This window comes from Sciurus carolinensis, chromosome 6 (assembly GCF_902686445.1).
Source record: "Sciurus carolinensis chromosome 6, mSciCar1.2, whole genome shotgun sequence".
Taxonomy (NCBI): Eukaryota; Metazoa; Chordata; class Mammalia; order Rodentia; family Sciuridae; genus Sciurus; species Sciurus carolinensis.
In genome coordinates this window covers 38,180,097-38,200,282 of record NC_062218.1, presented here as the reverse complement: position 1 = coordinate 38,200,282, position 20,186 = coordinate 38,180,097, and the positions used below count along the sequence as shown (strand labels likewise).

Here is a 20,186-nt window from a genome sequence, read left to right as displayed (position 1 = left end):
TCCAAGAAGCCACTCTGTGAAGGAAGTGGAGAAAGACAACCAGGTCTTGCACATAAGCCACATGATCCCCATGAGAATAGTATGAACACACTATGTTTAGGACTACAATTAGTGTAGTGTTTCTTATGAGAGGTAATACTTGATGAATGACAACTTTCAGATTTTAGGGGCTAAGCTAATGGGAAATCTGCTCTAGTCAAGCTTTGCATAACCTATTGAAGAAACTGAATTCTAGAACTGTTAGGGGAAAAATGTCCCTCCAATAATAATTGAGATACTAAACTCTAGGCAAATTCTAACTGCTTAGTTTGTACTGTCTCATTTATCTCCATGAGATTATGAGGAAAATACTACTGTGTTGTCTAATCGACAAATGAAACTGAGAATGGAGCAGCTCACTGACTGTTCCTGTTGTCATTATTCATCAAAAGATTCAGGAGTCAAAACCAGAAATCCTGACTCCAGAGGCCTCATACTAGTCCCCAATCTTCTTCTCTACCCTGAGTAAGTTTTCCTAAGAGTTATTAAATCAGAAGTAGTTTCAGTTCTTGAGATCTTAACCTAAAATGAGTGGGCTCTTTGAATATATCAAATGCCTTCTCTATAACCAGATTTTCAGAGATCATCTTTACCTGCACCAATCTAAACACCTGTATTCAGAGGAAAAGATCTCGTCTATCAGTTACTAATTCACACAATTTTCATTTATTTCTAGAAGAAAAAACTTTCCGGCTCAGGGTATTGATTCTGTTATTTTAAAGACACTGTGGATGTTGGGATTAGACTCTCTCTCAGAATGTCAACACATTTGCCCAAAATAAATTTATTAGTTAAATGTAGCCAAGAGATTTACTTTAAATGTCCTACAAAGAAAAAATAGTTCACCATTGTTTTTACAGATTGAGGTAAATCTGACATATTATTGACATATGCTATGGATTTAATTTAATACCATAGTACAGATGTGGGCTCTGATAAGTTTTTGTGAAATCTAGGCTAAGATGAGTAGAGTTGTTTCAATATTTATGGGGTTGAAAATGCAGAGTTAGCAAAGGAAGCATTTTAATTAAAACAATATTTTCCTGTATATGCTCATGCTTAGAGTAAAATGGAAGGGAATCCTTTTAAAGGTTCACTACTTGTTTCCATGTATTTGCTGGAAATATTTGCTGGATTTTTCAACACATTGAAATAGTCTTGGTTGAGTCTCCCCCCTCTACCACCTTTTATTGCCTTTTGTTTTAAATAACATCAAATATATGTTAAGCAGTTTCTTTTGGTTTTACTCTTTTTCACCTAAATTTATGTGACTTTTCATAGTTAATCTTTTTTTTAATTATATATTTTAGGTATCCTGGAGATAACATCAGTGGAAATTGGAGTTGTTGCTGTCAAAGCCATTAACAGCAACTATTACTTAGCCATGAACAAGAAGGGGAAACTCTATGGCTCAGTAAGTATCATGCTTTTGTTTTTGAAGTCCACTGTAGTAAATCATGACCACACTTTCGGAATGCTTCCTCCAGACATTGAATATCTTTGTTATCATCCTTTGCTAGTAAATACAGCTACAGTGGTCTGGCTACCAGAGTCTTAAGGGCTGCAAAGCATCTCTTCCAACTCCACAATCTTCTCTGTTGTTCACCCATTAGTTTACCACACAGGCTGTTACTCACATTTGTCTGTGAGTGTTCTGAACTTCTAACTAGTCAGACTCTCACGGAAGCATCTGGTCAGATTGGCATGGGAGCAGCAGGCAACTTGGAGAAGAATCATTAAAAACAAAGATCCCGAACTGAAGAGAAAACCATATACTATGTGTTTGTGTGTTACAGATGAAGATAAAATAGGAACTCAGATGTTTTGTATTTTAATAAAATCCAAAATGGGGAAATATCAAGAAATTCATCAGTTTGTTGGTTATTCCAAATTATATATATATAGACAATGGTAATTAATTCAAATTGTGCCTGAAAATCAGATGGATGTGAGAATATTATTTTTTACAGTAGGGTCCTTGTGGTGCTAGTATTCAGTCAGTGCCTTGGGTAGATCCATTACTGTGCATCATTCCAACCGTTAAATATTTTGAATATCACTAATTCAATCTCATCTAGACCAAATTTCTTAGACTGAAGTCTCATGTAAAATAATAAGCAGTTATTTTAGAATTACAATTATAATTAAAATTAAATTATAAGCAGTATAACAATTTATCTTATTGAGATATTTAGAAGATAGGCCGATCAATTATTTGAACATTGATTACATGTCAAATAGTGTTTGGCATAAGAAAGAAATATAGGAAATAAGCCTTGACTAACTTGAAAAGTAATTTACAATATTCATGGGAAAATGTAACAAATTAAAAATAATTACAGAACAATTAATTGTTAAATGTAATTATAGAATATTTAATTGTTAAATACAAGAAAAGGCCAGGAATAATGTAATAGCCTTATGGTAAACTTAGGAACTAAGTTCTAGTCTCTTCAAATGATGACAGGAGTAGATCCGTTTATGAATGTGGCTGTGTTTTCTGTGTCAATTTCAGAGCCAGATCAAAGGGGTGTTAAATGAATTTAAGGGTTTTCGTGTATGTGTGTTTTGTTTTGTTTTGTTATGTTTTTGAACTTTCACCTTAGAGGAATACATTGAAGTTAGCTATGTAAAATTTTAGTTGCATTTTTTGAAGGATATATAAGAATCTCAGTTGCCAATGACACAGTTCACTTAAGTAATCCCATTGTTTTCTAGCCATATCTTGTATCATTTTTACATTTTTTATAGGATCAAAAAAGAACTTTACTTGAAATTATAAATAAGCTTATTTTCTTGAATAAGGCTGAATATAATGACTACCCAGAGCTGGTAGCTCTCACACTTGAGTATGCATCAGAATCAACAGGAGGACTTATTAAAAAACAAGATGGTGGGAGCCACACCCAGATTGTCTGATTCTGTGGGACCGTGATAGGGTTCAGGAGTTTGCATTTCTAGCATGACCCTAGATGTTGCTGATGTTTCTGATTTGGTAACTGCAAGTTGAGAACCAGTGTTCGGGACATAGAGTAGCCTTGCATTTAATTCATAACAAATCCAATTTTAATTGGGGACTTGGGGCTACCTGGATAAATACTTTTTCCATGAGGGTCAAAGTTATTTGAGTTAAATTTCTCCATGATGCATTCATCACTCCATTAATGAACCCTTTAAGAGCAATGGAGCATGGAGCATTTAAAAAAGTGATTATGTTTAGGGGTTCAAATCATAGTTGCTTTTATGGCATTTCTTGTTTTTCTTTTCATTAATCATGCCTGGAGCCACGCATGATGTAATGCACATGCACAACCAGCTACTCAGAAGGCTGAGAGTGTTAGAAACCCAGGAGTTCAAGGGCATCTGGGCAACAAAGCATGATCTAATCTGAATGAAGAAAGACAGAAAGAAAGAGAGAAAGAAAGAAAGACGGAAGGAAGAAAAGGAAAGGAAGGAAGGGCAAGAGAAAGAGCTAGGGAAAGAAAGGAAAGGAAGGAAGCAGAGTCAGGGGGAATCCATTAAACATGCTTAAGTCCCTCCTAGATTATTCTGCTAGTTACTGGGCAGGAGGAATAGGTGTATATCCCTTGTTGATAAACACATTTAGCCAAAAACCAGTGCTTTAAGGTAAAGCTAGCTAATACGAATTTAAATTAAAGAAGAAATTTAAATAATTTTAACTGAAATAAAATATTAAACTACCTTTAACTGATAAATATTTATAAATGTAACATCAAGAAGAATTAGCTATCTCTGAGTAAGCTTTCAATTTCCATGACCAAAAGACCTGACAAGAACAATATAGAAGAGGAAAAATTTATTTTGGCTCATGGTTTCAGAGTTTCAGTCTGTGGTCAGCTGACTATAGCTCTAGGCCCAAGATGAGGCAATATATCATAGCAGAAGGGTGAGGCAGATGAAAGCAGCTCAGGACACGGAAAACAGGAAGCAGAGAAAGTTTCCTCACCAAGGACAAAATACAAACCCCAATGGCACACCCCCAGTGGCCTACTTCCTCCAGCCACACCCTGTTGGCCTATAGTTACCACAATTATTCCGTAAGAGTGAATTAATCCACTGATTAGATCATAGCTCTCATAATCTAATCATTTTACCTTTGAACATTCTTGCATTGTTTTACACATGAACTTTTGGGAGACACCTGGAGACACCTCATATAAAACATAACACTCAAGTGAACTATGACCTAATAGTACTAATATTATGAAACAATACCTACTATTTTCCCTCACTTTTTTCTTCTATCCCCAAACAGTCCACAGCTCTGGCTCTGAATTACTTTATTCCAGTTCTTTATCTTCTTGACGTCAGCATGCTTTCTATTACATTGCCTTCTGTGAATTATCTGCAATAGTTCTTATCTAGCATTTCTCTCCTCCATGTGTTTGTTGTTGACTTTTTCTTTCATCAGATTGTGACCTTCAACAAGACCAGTGTAGCCTTGTCTCCCACTACACACTCAACATCTAGAACCCCACAGAGCAAAGAGCTCAGCCCATTGGAGAACATGATTTCCACTTTCAGCCTCTCTCAGGAAGAAAGTCATTCTCTAACCAGAGTTTTGGTTTTATGATTTTAGCATTATTATCATAATGAAAAGTTGTGACTTAAATTAAAAAATCTACTCAAATTGATGTCCAGCATAGAGTGGAATAGAACAATTTAGAACTAATCTAAAGGGTATAACCCCAAAATTCATGATTGCATATGTAATATAATTTTGTATACAAAATAAGAACTCTTTGTAATTCCTACCTTCAATTTTTTTCCATACAACTTCCATCAACTCTGTAAGACTTCCGAAAACTCTCCATTAGGCAACACCAAAAGTGTTTGATTAAATCAGATCTTCATCTAATCTCTTTTAAATATTTTCTGGTGTTCCTTTTAGGAAAATATACATCTTTTTTATATCTTCACCAGTCATCCTCTGAACAATGTATCTGTTGTATTCTAACTTTCCTCTTCACTGATGGAATTAAATAAGTTGTAAAACTGAATTAAATAAAACAGGCCCTCATAGAGCATGATTTAAGAACCAAAGAAATTTTCCAGATAGCTGGAGGAAATCCAAAACCTCTTTCTAAACTGCCCAAATCCTGCTTTTGGATCTTGCTCTAGCCTAGATGTTTTAATCTTTATTTTTTTTTTTAACATTAGTACATATGCTTTGCCTACATCATATAAACCACATAGATTCCTAGGTCCCTCCTCCAGAGATAGAAGTATGCACCTTTGAGTTATGGTCCAAATGTTAAACTTACCTGAGATGAGGTGGCTGATTCAAGTGCACTTCACTTTAAGAAATATAACTTTATAAATTTGTTTTTGTGGAGGAGAAGAAGGAAAAGGAATGTACTAGGGAATGAAATTGATCAAATTATGCTATGTCCAGGTATGAATATGGTATAACAAATGCAATTATTATGTATAATTATAACACACTAATAAAAATGTTTTGAAAATTCATTTTGGGGAAGAAAAATAATCAAAATCACCTCCCACTTTTCTATATACCTTGTCATCTCCAATATGAAATTACCTGAAATAGTCTCAATCTTTCCTTAGTCTCTAAATTTCCCCTTTTGAAATAAGTATAACTATGGGTGTAAAAGTCATCTCTGCTTTGAAAACCACATAGTTGTTGACAGAATGAGGTGCAATGAAGAGGAAAAGAAATCCACGCTGAATATTTAAATTTCTTTCTACTGCAGAAGTTTTTATTAAAATCCTTACCTTGAATAATTTACCTTTTCTCCTTTCTTTCAATTCAGTCATCATTTGATGACTATATTAAATAAAAGAATTTATGATTATTTTATAGAAGAGAAACACTTAGGACTAATAAATTCCAGAAATGAAAACTAAAGCTGATAACATTAACATAAAATATATCTGCTTGTGATGGTTCTAATAATGTTCAAAATTATGATCTCTCCCACAGAATCTTGAATCTATTCATCCAAGAATTTGAAAGTTAGTTGAAATTTCAAAAAGTCCCTAAGGTGAAAGAAACTACCCAGTAAAGTCCTCAGCCAAATTATGCCTACAGTACCTTTGGTTTAGATGTGGAAGGAGGAATCCAAGGGCAAAAGCCCCAGTCCCTTAACTTCTTAACTACCTTAGCTTCAGTATAAGAGAAGAGGGACATTTCTGAAACTAGAGTTTTGAGATCAACAGGTTAACCCCTGCTACTAATGCCAGAGTAAGATGCTGGATTTGTGAAGCAACTGGGAGTGAATCTTTTTCCCTACAAAACTCCCCCAAAACACCTGGCCACCTGACATGACAGCCTAAGGAGCTGTGGCCATAAAGTGGAATTTCCAAGGATCACAGTCTTTAGGCTTGTGCTCTGTGGGCATTGCTATTTAACACATTTATAATTTCTTTGACATGATAATCAACAAAACAAGATGTTTTCCATGTCCTAGTTTTCAATCATTCTTCAAACTCAGAATAACATTTTTCAAAATTCCAAGTTAGGGAAAACTGTACATAATTTATTAAAATTGAGATATTTGGTATTTGGGAAAGAGGCAAGTATTCCCCTTTTAAGTTATGTAGTACTGTTGTGGTGTCCCTATGAGATCTGCCTTCTTGTCAATGTGTGTCCTCAGTGTAGTTCCATACCTAAGATTTGAAACTTGACTAACGTTTCCTGTAGTTCTATTTTTCCCTTGGTACCTCTGGCTATCATGATGAAGGAAGGATTATAGCACCATTCTTTATTATTGGCTCATCACAAGTATCACCAGTGGGATGTCTGCTCCTGAGAATCATTCTAGGCTTCACGTGAACACACCGTGTCATATTCAAAGCACACTGGATTTGTAAAAGGGCTCAAATATATGGCTATAATGATTCATTAAAATGGATCACATGCTTTCAAACACAGAATCTGATTTCTGGCTATGAATTTGACTCTCCTGTTGTTGACATTATTCATTAAGTGCATTATTAAGTTCATAAAAATGGCAACCGCAAATAAGACCTTTGGAGTTCTTTAGATAGTTTGTGTTAAATGGAATCAAGTATCATCACCCTCAGGATAAAAGATTGTTTTTCTTTTGCAGAAAGAATTTAACAATGACTGTAAGCTGAAGGAGAGGATAGAGGAAAATGGATACAATACCTACGCATCCTTTAACTGGCAGCACAACGGCAGGCAAATGTACGTGGCATTGAATGGAAAAGGAGCTCCCAGGAGAGGACAGAAAACACGAAGGAAAAACACCTCAGCTCACTTTCTTCCCATGGTGGTTCACTCATAGAGGAAGGCGATGTTTGTGGAACCAAAGGCTTTTCGGCAAGGAATATTTGGTATCCTTCATGGAGACAGTAGCTCAAAAGGCAAAGAAACACTACAGACATCTGCCTCCTTAAAAGAATGGAAGCCTTTGAAGGTTTTTGTACTCACTGCTGACATATGATGTTCTTTTATTAGCTCTGTGTCATGCCTTATAACTAAGATAAAGGCAAATCAAATGGGAGAGAAGCGATTCCCAAGAGAACAACATCGTGGCTGGGTTTTTTTGGTAAAGTTTTTTTGTTTGTGAACCTCTGAGATAGAACTTAAAGGACATGGAACAATTCGTTGAATGATCTTCGGGAAAGTTATTTATGGAATACGAACTCATATCAAAGACTTTCATTGCTCATTCAAGCCTAATGATTCAATGAGCAGTAAGACACGCAAGCATTTACTGGAAAGCACTTGGGTCATGTCATATGCACAACCAAAGGAGCATTGGGTGTGGCACCACGGAAGAATTGGATAGGATTTAAAAATATAAATGTGTTAGTGTGAAACTGTTCTAACAATACAAATAGTATGGTATGCTTGTGCATTCTGCCTTCATCCTTTTCTATTTCTTTCTAAGTTATTTATTTAATAGGATGTTAAATATCTTTTGGGGTTTTAAAGAGTATCCTCAGCAGCTGCCCTCTGATTTACCTTCTCTTTTTCTTCAGCACACCACATGCATGTTCATGACAAAGTGTTTTTAAAACTTGACAGACATTTCAAATATAGAAGATAAAATTAAGAAAGCAATGTGAGCACCCCATCAGTTGACTTAATTTGCACTTCTGCAATAAGATCCATTGGTAATAAAAATGGTGGTGCTCTGCCATGCTTGAGTAAGATCTGTCTGCCATCATTTAAAAACATATATCACTTCCTTTCCTAAGAAAAAAATGAGAAGGCCAAACTCTTCTCTTTGAATGCATCAATTCATCTCCAATAATATACTAAAGAAGGAAAGTTAATTGTTAAATGCATTTTAGTAACCTAGCCTCATTACTTTCTCATGATTTCTTGCCATATGTCACAGTGGTAAATGATGAAGAGGCTGTCTGCATATGGAAGAACCCTGTGTAAGTCCCACATAGTGCATCTCCCCCAAGGAACCATCAAGGAATTGGGTATGAAGTGCAACTCTCCCAGGGGCTTAAACTGAGCAAATATATCCTGGTATATGTGTAACCATATACTGAAACCTGTTCAAGCTGTATGATCTAGTCTTTACAAATCCAAATAAACTTATTTTCTGTAAATTTAAGAGCTTTAGAAGGTTCCATAATGTAGCCGTATTGAAATCCATTTGTTAGAGCAGGTATAGAAAACAGTACATAAGGACATAAGTGTACCAGTCATCATCACAATGTATTCCACTAAATAAATACATAAGCCTTATTTGCAGTGTCTGTAGTGATTTTAAAAATGTAGAAAAATATTATTTGTTCTAAATACTTAAGTGATAACTATAAGACTATATTGATGCTGCAGTTTTATCTTCATAGTTCTTGTTTTGAAAAAGTCTGTTTATTTTTATGGTTTGGACACAGTATTTTGGTACAAGGAAAATATTCCCCAAATGTGTCTTTTTACTGAAGTTTAACCTCTAGAAAGGCTGGTGTTTTGTGATCCTCTTATAACTTATTTGTGTTGATGCTTAACCAGCACTCCTGGCTAATCTGTTATTTAAAAATTAACTTTATTAAGAAAATTTCCCTTAAAGTAATTCCATAAAAGGTCTATTTTTATGATTCCTTAAAAATGTTGATATTTTGAAAGAAATGCATTTGAGGCACAGTGTTCTGGCTAACGGCTAAAGTTGCATCTCATGATATTTTGTTCCAACTTGCTTTTTGACAAATAGAATTCTAAAAATGTTTAATTTTTATGCTTGGGATCTGTATGTTAAAATTTAATTGGTAACTGAGTCTGAGCTCTTAATGTAACACATTCCTATGAAAACTAGGTATTTTTTTCTTTTCTTTAAAATAATTATTGCACCTGACGCATGAACATGGACCACCCACAACCAGACCTAAATGCTTAGTGAGACAAATAGAGTACTAGATGACCACAGTGACAGCAGAGGGCACAAACTGGATTCTTACTTCACATAGCCATTTAGATTACCCAAGAGACTGTGTAAACAGTCATTATTGTGGTACTCAAGACACTAAAACAGCTTCTAGCAAAGTGTATCAAAGCTTGCAGTGTCCAAAAATAGAAAACATCTCTCTTCCTACCTGCCTCCAGTCCCCACCCCACACCCCAACAGAAGTAAAGACAGAAATGGTTTGGTAAGGAGTAATGAGATTCCTCTGCATTTAAAAATGTCATCTCTGCTGGATATTGATATAGAATTCTGGTCCTTTTTGCAACTACTGAAGTAAAAGAAGTTGAATTCCTGAATGTTGTAGGTTTAAAAAAAAAAAAAAATAGGGATTTTGGGAGCTCTGCCTCTGTGGGAAGCATGGGCCCTGGCCCAGGAAATTCAGGTGCATGAGCCACAAATATGTGTCCATATGAGTGTTGGTTCTGAGGAAGCAACTCCTAAAGGTACAGAATCACTCCCTCCTCCTACCTCCCAAAAGGCTGAACAGTGTATAGTATGTTACATTTAAATAAAACCAATAAAAATGCTGGGAAAAGAAAATAAAAATATTGTTTTTGTTTGTTTTATTACCCTAAAACTCTACCTGATAATGAAGAGAGAAGCTGGAGAATGGTGTGCAAGTCAGGATGTGGTTAAATGCCCCAACAACAACAGAAAAAAAAAATGTACTCAAACATTTGTAAGGTTTCTTTAATGTTTTACATGTGTGAGTCGGCTATCCTTACTCTAATAATAACCAAATGCTTTCAATTTTCCTAAGTATTCAGGTCCACCTCGTTTACACAGTGGATAAAGAAGAATGAATTGAAAACAAGGATGGCTTGTGAAACAATGAAAGACTTCTGGAGGAAAGCCAGGGGGCTGCAAAATCTGATTTCAAGGGGATGGAATAGGCCAATGAATTTCCATTTGAAAAGTGGAGAGAAAAAAATTGTAATAGCACAAGTTGATTCCAGGACCCAAGCAAGTTTAGGGACACAAATTAAATGGATCCACAGTAATACTGCACATTTCTAATAATTTAGGTGTTACTAATTCAGCGTTTATGATTATTTAGTGAGACACGATTAACCTTTTTCTTTAAGTCTTTAGCTAATCCAAACTTTGTCCAAATAGAGCTATGTAAGAAGCTTGAAATATCTAAGATTATCTTATACACAGAACAGCATATAAACATACAAACGAATACCTTGTTCATTAAAGTTCTTAATATTTATTTCACTAGACAGGACTTTTGCAACTAAAACTAAGCTGTAAGAAGCTAAAAGAACATATTCCAGGAAGGTTTGGGGGAGGGCAACTCTAGGGTTCTACCAGAACTGGAAAAAGAAGCAACTAATATCTGTTTCCTCTGACACTCTCTTGCTTTCATCTCAGATGGATTGTATGTGTTTGACTGCTGCTTGCTTCCAATTCACTTCTTTCCCACTTCCAAACCCAAAACTCCAAAATCCAAAAATAGAAATATACTAGGTAGGACTCTTGCTGATCAGGTACTGGATAACACCCCAACCACTGGATCAATCAGCATGAAAAGGGATTCAGGCATTGTGACGGGCTCATCTTCACTCACATGACCACCAAAAACCAGAGTGTAGGCTTTAGAAGTCCCGAAGATTGGGGTTAGTAAACAAGCATGCGGCAAGAAAAAGTCGTGGTAGGCAGATGCAAAAGCAGAGTGGTTATTAACTGCATCTATTTTTTTCTTCTTGCCTTTGGTTTTTTGTTTGTTTGTTTGTTTTACCAGTTCTAATCATTCTTCATCTATTTGTCCAAATCAGAGAGATTTCAAGATTGTTTTCTTTCATGCAGTTTTTAAAATAGAAGATTGTATTTGTTTTGTTTTGTTTTAAGCCAGGAGTGGGTTCTTGGTTATAGCCAGGCTCACTGTGGTTCTGTAAGCCTTATAGAAAGATAATTGTGATGAATGCAAGTTTACACTGAATAACAGTAACATAATGTGATGTTCTACTATTTCTTTAATTTTATCCCAAGAGTATGTAGGAGTCTTTTCAAGTAAATCAACATACAGGAAAAAAACAAGAAACCCCAATGTCATTCATCAGAAAAAGGAAATTACTTGCTTTATGTCTTTCACTGTCTTGTATACATTCAACATGAGACAAAAGGAAATTTTGTAATCTGAATTTCTCTTTCCTTTTGCAGACTAGAATAAAATATAAACTAAGAACCCTGAAAGTGAATAACCTACTAAAAGCACATGCATAAACACCATGCATTAGTTTAAATGGAATAATCATGATCAAACTAATGAGATCAAAGGAAATAGTCTCATTCCTAAGTGGATAATAATGAACATTTCCATGAGACTGCATCATGATAGGAGCTAAGGGCAACAATTCCATACTCAGAGAAGAGCCATATGCCAACCATGCATGCATGTGGCATATATTATTTTACACATTGTTATTATCCTCCACAAAAGAGCCCATGTTCATTTTTTAATGTAGGCGACTGCATCCTCCAGAGATGAGCACAACAAATGAAAAATCAAAACATCCCATGTTACTCATTACAACTGTAAATTGAACATATGCCTTTGTACAACTTAGGCAGTGACCCCAGCTGCAGAATAACCCGCTGCAGTATGGCCTTAGCCCTCCTAAAGTTTGGTTTTAATTACCTTATACACATCTTAAATGCCTAAATCATCTTACAATTTTCTAAATTATTTAGTTATCATTTCTGTGGTCAATTTAAGTTGCTGACAATGCAAATATTCTCAGAGAGGTCTTTCAAGAAGTAAATTAAAACCAGTGTTTCATGAGGTATTATAAATTTTGAAAAGACTGCTTTTTATGGTTATGGGATGCATTAAGGTTAGGGGTCACTTATCAATTCAACTCAACATTAAAAAAATAGTTTAACATCTGGTATTTAAACACCAGACTTCTCTATAGCCTATAGCCATTTTTTCGGTGACATGAATCAATATGCTCAAACCAATGACATTTAAGCCTATACCTATTATAATTATATAAGTAAAATATATCAGTTTTTAGGGAACTTTCCAATGGAGAAACACTGAAGATGGCAATTTCTATATAATTACAGATAAGAACAGTATCTTGTTTTCCTGATAAATTGAATACCAGACGTGAAGCACATTTTAAAACTTGCGCTTACTCTCATGTAGGAAACAAATTAAACAGGAATTTTAGACCAATACCAGCAATCACTTCTCCTCATCTTACCTTAGGGAAGCTCTGCATTCCATCCTCTGAGATTTCCTAAAAAAGAAGTAAATAAGCATATTTTAAGTACCATAGTTAATTATTTTTCTATTTGTCCCCATTTTTAATGCTAGGTAATATTTAATAGCTATGTGACATGTATTTCTTTACTAGACTTACAAGAAGGAGCCAGACTTCATTAGGATCAATCATCTACTTCAGCTGTGTCAATGAGTGAAAAATGCATATAATATCAATAGAGATTGTAGGAAGCAAGTGGTGCTAGGAACCTAGATTATTATTACTTTTTCCTTTCTATTTTCTCCTTAATTTCTGTTTTCACACGTATAAATATCCCCTAGTGATAAAATTAATGCATTTTAATCATCTAAATTATTCAATACTAGTATTGAGGAGAAATAGCCAATTAGGAAAAAAAAAAAATTCAAGCATAGGTACTGTTTTGGGTTGAAGTCCTAATCCACATTACCTTAGAATGTGGCTTATTTAGAAACAGTGTCATTGCAGATGTAGTAAGTTAAGATGAAGTCAGACTAGAGTAGATCCAATATAACTGGCATCCTCATAAAATGGGGGAATTTAGACACAGGCATGCAAACAAGAACTGTCTTAGTCCATAAAATCTTCCAAAACAAAATACCATATACTATATGGCTTTTAAAAACAATAGATATTTATATTTCATAGTTCTAGAGGTTGGAAGTTTAAGATCAGGCTGTTTGACTAGTTGAGTTCAATGAGGGCTTGCTTCCTGGTTCATAAGTGGCCACCTTCTCACCTTATTACCTCCCAAGCTTTTCATCTCCTTTAGGGATTAGGTTTCAACATATAAATTTTAGGGTGATGCAAACATTTAGTCTATTGTGGTTCAGATCTCTAATGTCCCTTTAAAAGCTCATGTGTTAGGTAATGCAGGAATGTACACAAGTGAATGATTAGGTTATGGGAGCTGTAACCTCATCAGTGGATTAATCCACATGATGGATTAATAATGAGAATGAACACTTGGGTGGTAATTGTAGGCAGGTGGGGCATGGTTGGAGGAGGTAAGTCACTGGGGGCATGCTCTTGGGGATTATACCTTGTTCTTGGTTCTTTGCTATTTCTCTCTGCTTCCTGGTTGCCATAAAATGAGCAGCTTTCTTCTGCCACATCCTTCCACTATAATGTTCTGTCTCATCTCAGACCCAGAGCAATAGAGTCTGTGACCCATGAGCCAAAATAAAACTTTCCTCCTCAAAGTTATTTTTGTCAGGTATTTTTGTCACAGAGATGAAAAGTTAATACACATTCTACAGCCAGAACATCATGTGAATAGGAAGCCAGAGTTTAGGGTACTGAGTCTTCAAGCCAAGGAATACCAATGACTGACAGTAAACTATCAGAAACTAGAAAAGAAGAATGGCATATATTCTCCCTCAGATCCCTCAGAAGAAACCAACACTGGCAACGCCTTGATTTCAACTTCTAGCCTCCAGAACTAGGAAATAGATTTCTGTTTAAACCATTCAATTTTGGGTACTTTATTATGGAAACTTAAGGAAATTGATAAGGGCCTATAACTTTGACCATAGAACCCATAGTTGGAAAGCTGTCTTTAATATCTGGGATCATAAGGCTTACAGATTGTGCAACAGAGTTGTTTGACAAAGCAAAGTTAACATGTTTCTAAGACATGTCATTGCCAAAATATAAGCAAAATTTTGCTCAATCTTCACTTATTCAACCCATAGATCTTTATAGCATTCCCATAATCATGTCATGCTTTCATCCTCCACTGAGGGTATTGTATGGTTAGTTTGTTCAATGGCTCTCAAAAAGAGAGAGTCAAACATCCACGTTTCACCTATGCCTCAACTCCAAGTTAGATGAGTTTGATGTAAGCCAGAAAATTTAGTTTAGAACAGACATCTAATTAGAGGATTTCAATTCCTAAATATATCAACCTTCCCTGTTTTCCACATGAAAAACAAAAGAACCATCAAACCAAAACATACATTATAAATCTATTTATGGCAGCCTCCACTAATTCCTGATAGCTTGTTACAATTTTTATGAATTAGCACATCTCTTAGTAATTACTTTTATACATAAATATTTGAAATTATGCAATAAAGAAGATGTAACTACAAAATAATTCAATGGGTAATATATCCAAATGTATATTTTCAAATTAATATTGCCCACTTCAGATTAGAACTTTAGATGACTATGTTTATCTATATTAACAAGCGTTACATTACAAATCAGATGCTCTCTTAAACAATTTTTACCTCCTTCCAAGGCATGTTTTGATTCATGTGACTTTACATCTTACGTATGTCAGTTAACATCAGACATAGGTCACTGAACTCACAATAATTTACCATCCTTGCCAGTAGGATGATATAATTGACTCTGAATCTAAATACTTACTAAATTGGTCCCTTTCCTATAATCCTACTAAGTGCAACCACAAAATGGGTAAATAATAAGGACCGTCTTCCCCCAAATCTTAGTAAATCCATCCAAAACCAACAACATATAAAACAAAGGAATGTTTGTGTTATGTACCCAAAACTACAAGGATCTTTTGTAAAGACAGTTGTATTTGCCAAACCTCCCTCCTAGTTTTTTTTTTTTTTTCCTTCTTTAAAAATGTAGCTGGACCATTAACAGCTACATTGGTCTGAGCACCATAATTTGTTAATCTCTACCAGTGTTTCACAGACTTTTTAATCTGTCATCCCATTTGATAAACACAAAAATCTCAACCTCTCCTTTAATGTTTTTGGAAGGTAAGAATAAATTTAAAATATTGAATAAAAATATAAATAGTTGGACCAAGAGCTAGTTTGTTTTCAAACTGCACTTGTCCCACCAGAGATTCTCTACTAGTGATTTTCTTTGTTAAGGACTTTGTCTAAGGCAAGGGTTTCTTAACTACTTTATTCTTGACATTTTATGGGACTGTCCTGTGCGTTGTAGACTGGATGCCCATAACACCCCACCAATGGGGCAGCCAAAAACCTCATTTATCTGTGGTAAGTAAACATTTTTATAATACTGAATTTTCTCCAAGTACATATTTTATCAGTTCATTTTCTCAAGCCCATTTACAAGGTCTGTATATTTCTCATTAAGTTTTTTGCTAAGTATTTTCTAATCTTCCTTTGGACTTCTGTTTTGGTTATGATCTTCTTTCACTGCAAATTTATATTTTTATCTAATTTATAATTCACTCAGGAAGAGATTTTATGAGGTGGCTATTGGGACAAAAATTCACCCTTTTCTGATCATTACTGGTGAAGCCAACAGTATCCAGGCTTCCCACAGTGCTTTGCGTCTCATTCTTCTCTCTTCAACCTTGGCACCCCCATCTTGTTTTGTATTTCTAGTATTTAAACAAGCAAGGAACTAGCATATCTTCAACAAAATAAATCTCTACCGGAAAAATAAAATCACACTGGGATAACCCTATGCTATATCACCTATGATTACAGGAGCACTCAGTATTCAAAATATCACAAATAGATTCCAAGGCATGGCCTGGTTCCTGCACCAGAAAATATGTTCAAGATATACTACAGCAAATGCAGGAAAGTAGCTGAGCTATTACCTCTATCATTCTATCTGAATATCATGATTTAAAAATATATATTTAATTTTTAATTGACACATAGTAATTGTGCATATGTATGGGTTTTAGTGTGACATTTTAATACATGTATACAATGTGTAGTGATCAGATCAGGGTAATTGGTACATATATTATCTCAGACTATTATCATTTCCCTTTGTTGGGAAAATTCAAAATCCTGTATAACTAGCTATTTTGAAATATTCAATTAATCATTGTCAACCCTAATTTTCTTACTGTGCTATATAGAACATTAGGAATTATTCTTTGTATCCAACTATACCCCTGTATCCATTAACCATGCTGTCTCCATCCCTTCCTGCAGCTTTCTCCAAGTTTTGGTAACTACTATTCTTCTCTCTACTTCTATGAGATCAACTTCACAGATTCCACATCAATATGAGAACATGCAGTATTTATCTTTCTTTGCCTCCCTTATTTTAATTAATCTTAATTTTACAAATGAGAAACTTGAAGTTCATTTTATTTTCCAGAGCTCACTGCTAGGTAATGAAGTTGTTCTCTTGACTAGAAAATCAGTCTTCTGTCCACTATATAGACATTCTACAGAAACCAAATAAAAGCCATGTCCTTTATAACCCACTGTTCAAATTTTTTTTCATTTTCCAGGGCTAGGGAGGAAGAAAGAGAAATGGGAGATAATGGGGAATGAAATTAACAAAATTATATTATGTGAGTGCGGGAACATGTAACAATGAATCCCATTATCATGTATAATTCTAATGTACCAATAACATTTTAATTTTTTAAAAAGTAATTCTAAGGGTAATGAAAGTGTTTCATTTTAATGACATATCTCTCTTTTTCAATACTTCCTAAGAAGTAATAGAATATACTTTGGGATCAGGAAAACATATATTTTGAATTCCGGTTCTGTCAATTTCTAGCAGTAAATTTGGAAATGTTGCCTCTTTTGGATAAAAATGAATGACCAAAAAACTCTGTTAACAATCCTTAACACTTGGAACAGTTATAAGGATTGAGTGTTATATTCCTTAACTGTTTTGTGCAATACCTGGTGAGCAATGAGTGTTCAGTATATGCTGGTTTTCTCCTCTCGTTCCAGTCAATTGTGAATATTTAGAAAAAAATTCTTTTATGTAGTAAAATAATGAATAGGTCACTCTTAAAACCTCCACATTTACTCAAGAGATTACATCATTATGCAGATTTTCATTTTAATTTGTATATTTGTATTTTTTTTTCTTCAAGAAATTTTCTCTGACAATTGACTGAACCATCATTTTATATTGAAATCATGCTTCTCTCAGCACCATGGATTACTGGGCACTGGGCCAACTCGTTAGGAGACACTTTGTTCCTGAATCACACTTTTTCCTCAGGGGAAAATGGACTTCCTAATGTGTTAGAACACAGGAGACAAAGACATGGTAGAAAATACTAAGCAAGAACACAGTTTTTAGCTTCAGATATGGAAGTGATGTAGTCATTGGGAAATCTGGTTAAAGAACTAAAATGGGCTGATTTTTTTAAATGTCCACTTGAGGGCTGGGGTTCTAGCTCAGTGGCAGAGTGCTTGCCTAGCAAGTGAGAGGCACTGGGTTCCATCCTCAGCACCACATATAAATAAACAAATAAAATAAAGATATGCTGTCAATCTACAACTACAAAAAAGTCAAAAATAAATAAATAAAATAAAATGTCCCCTTGAAAGGAAAGGTATGTGCTGGTAGTGTGAGAACTTCTAGAAAAGTTATGTGTCCTCTTTCCATGACCCCAGGCAGTTATTCCCAGCTGCTGAGGGCAATTTGCATCTCTTCACTGTAGCAGCTGCATTCAAAGAAGGCTCCATGTGAGGTACACGAACCTTGCTCCCTTGCTGAACTGGGGACATTGCATTAGGATCATTCCGCCATGGGATCAGCTGAAACATTTGTGGGCACTTGGTGCCATGTCAACAACATTTCCTTTTTTATCAACTCTGCCTCTTTCAGCCCTCACAGAGGTTCTCAAGTGCACTGCCCCAGGAAAACTTCCTACATGTTTGTTATGGTTTGGATGTGAGGTGTCCCCTAAAGCTCCAGTGTGAGACAATGCAAGAAGGTTCAGAGGAGAAATGATTGGGTTGTGAGAGCTTTAACTCAATCAGTGATTAATCCCCTGTTAGGGATTAACTGAGTGGTAACTGAAGTAGTAGGGGTGACTGGAGGAGGTGGGAATTGAGGGGTGACTTTAGGGTACATATTTGTATCTGGTGAGTGGACTCTCTCTCTCTCTCTCTCTCTCTCTCTCTCTCTCTCTCTCTCTCTCTCTCTCTGCTTCCTGATCACTGTGTGAGTTGCTTTCCTCTGCCACACTCTTCCACCATGGTGTTCTGCCTCACCTTGAGCCCCCAAGGAACAGAGCCAGCCTTCTATGGACTAAGACCTTTGAAACTGTGAGCTCCTAAATAAACCTTTCCTCCCTTACAATTGATTTGGTTGGATTCTTTAGTAACAGCAGCAAAAGAACTGACTAAAACAATGTAGATCTTCATCAGAGTCCATTTCCTCTGCAACTATCCTGTAAGTATAGTTTGTTTATTTTTAATGTGGGTATATCTTAGTCTATTTTGTGCTGTTATAATCAAATACCTAAACTGGGTAATTTCCAAGGGAGGGAAATTTTTTTTTTTACATTTCTGGAGAGTTGAAAGTTCTAGGTCAAAGAGCATGCATGGGGGTAGGGGGAAAGTTTCTTGCACTGTCATTTGAAAGGCAGAAGGGAAAGCAAAAGAGGGCAATGGATCTAACTTGCAGTTTCAAGACCTCTTATAATCATCATTCATGAGTAGAGCTCTCAGGAACTACATACATGGTACTTGGTCCCATCTCCTAACACTGTTGCCCTGGGGATGAAACTTCAAAAAAAGGAACTTTGGGGGACATATTCAAATCATAGCAGGGACTGTTGGAGAAAGTTGTAACAGGTGGCCTTCTCTTCTTCTACGTGGCGACCTTCTCAGTTTTAACTTACAATGCATGTGGGTTTAATAACTGCACCTAAGAAACCTGAAAATACACAACACTTTCTTGGAGCCAAATGATGAGGAAAGTACTGTTTTTCAGTACTAGCTTGGAGAGAGGTAACAACCGAGGAGAGAGTAAGAATAGATTTACCAAGCTAGTTCTGATATGAAGTAGAGGCATGTGGGGAATCAGCTATGTGCCAAGAGTAGGCGGAAGCAAAAGGACAATCTATAAGCTTCTTTCCATTTTTATTTTATTGAAGAACGAGCAGAGAGGGCAAATAATAAACAGTTATAATGCAGAAATCTGAAGTTTGGAAATGTATACTCAGAGACTCCAAAAAGAACATTCTTAAGTATATCCTTACAGGAAATAAGCGTTTAAGGGAAAATAAAAGGTATGAAGACATATAAACTTCACTCTAAGAGAGTTCATTTGAATTTACCTTAACTCCAAGAGGTAAAGGGCAATATTCTCCAAACCAAGCAAAGTTCCACAATTGTCTTCCAAATAGCTTCTGGGACCTATCTACGTACTTGCATTTTTATATAGAAAATCATTGATAACAATTGGCTATTATTTTTCAATGTGCTCTGTTGAAATTCCATCACTGGGAACCTCAAACATCATTATCCAGGACAATTCCCTATTATTATGTTGGAAATGGAACTTAATTTTAGGTTTCCAATTCCAAGTCCCAAGTGGGAACTAAATGTCACAGAACAAAATGTCATGCAATGAGATCGGATGCTGAAGTATGTGACAGTAACCAGATGTTTCCCTAACAATTACTGCACAGCTAAACTAGTCAAGGAAATGAAGTGCACCACATCTCCCAACTCAAAAAGCACTCGTCGTTGTTATTTAGCATGTTAGAATTTGCCCATTTATG

The 20,186-nt window shown here is 35.4% G+C and overlaps 1 protein-coding gene across 1 annotated transcript in view; it reads left to right on the top strand.

Annotated features, from left to right (window-relative positions):
* The window catches only part of Fgf10 (fibroblast growth factor 10), an 80,940-nt gene extending 70,961 nt beyond the window's left edge, over positions 1 to 9,979 (top strand). Inside the window, exons 2-3 of the mRNA XM_047555986.1 lie at positions 1,350 to 1,453; positions 7,134 to 9,979. Of these exons, the coding sequence (XP_047411942.1) occupies positions 1,350 to 1,453; positions 7,134 to 7,331 (302 nt within the window). The 3' untranslated portion in view covers positions 7,332 to 9,979. The remainder of the gene's footprint in view (positions 1 to 1,349; positions 1,454 to 7,133) is intronic.
* The last annotated feature ends 10,207 nt before the right edge of the window (positions 9,980 to 20,186 follow it).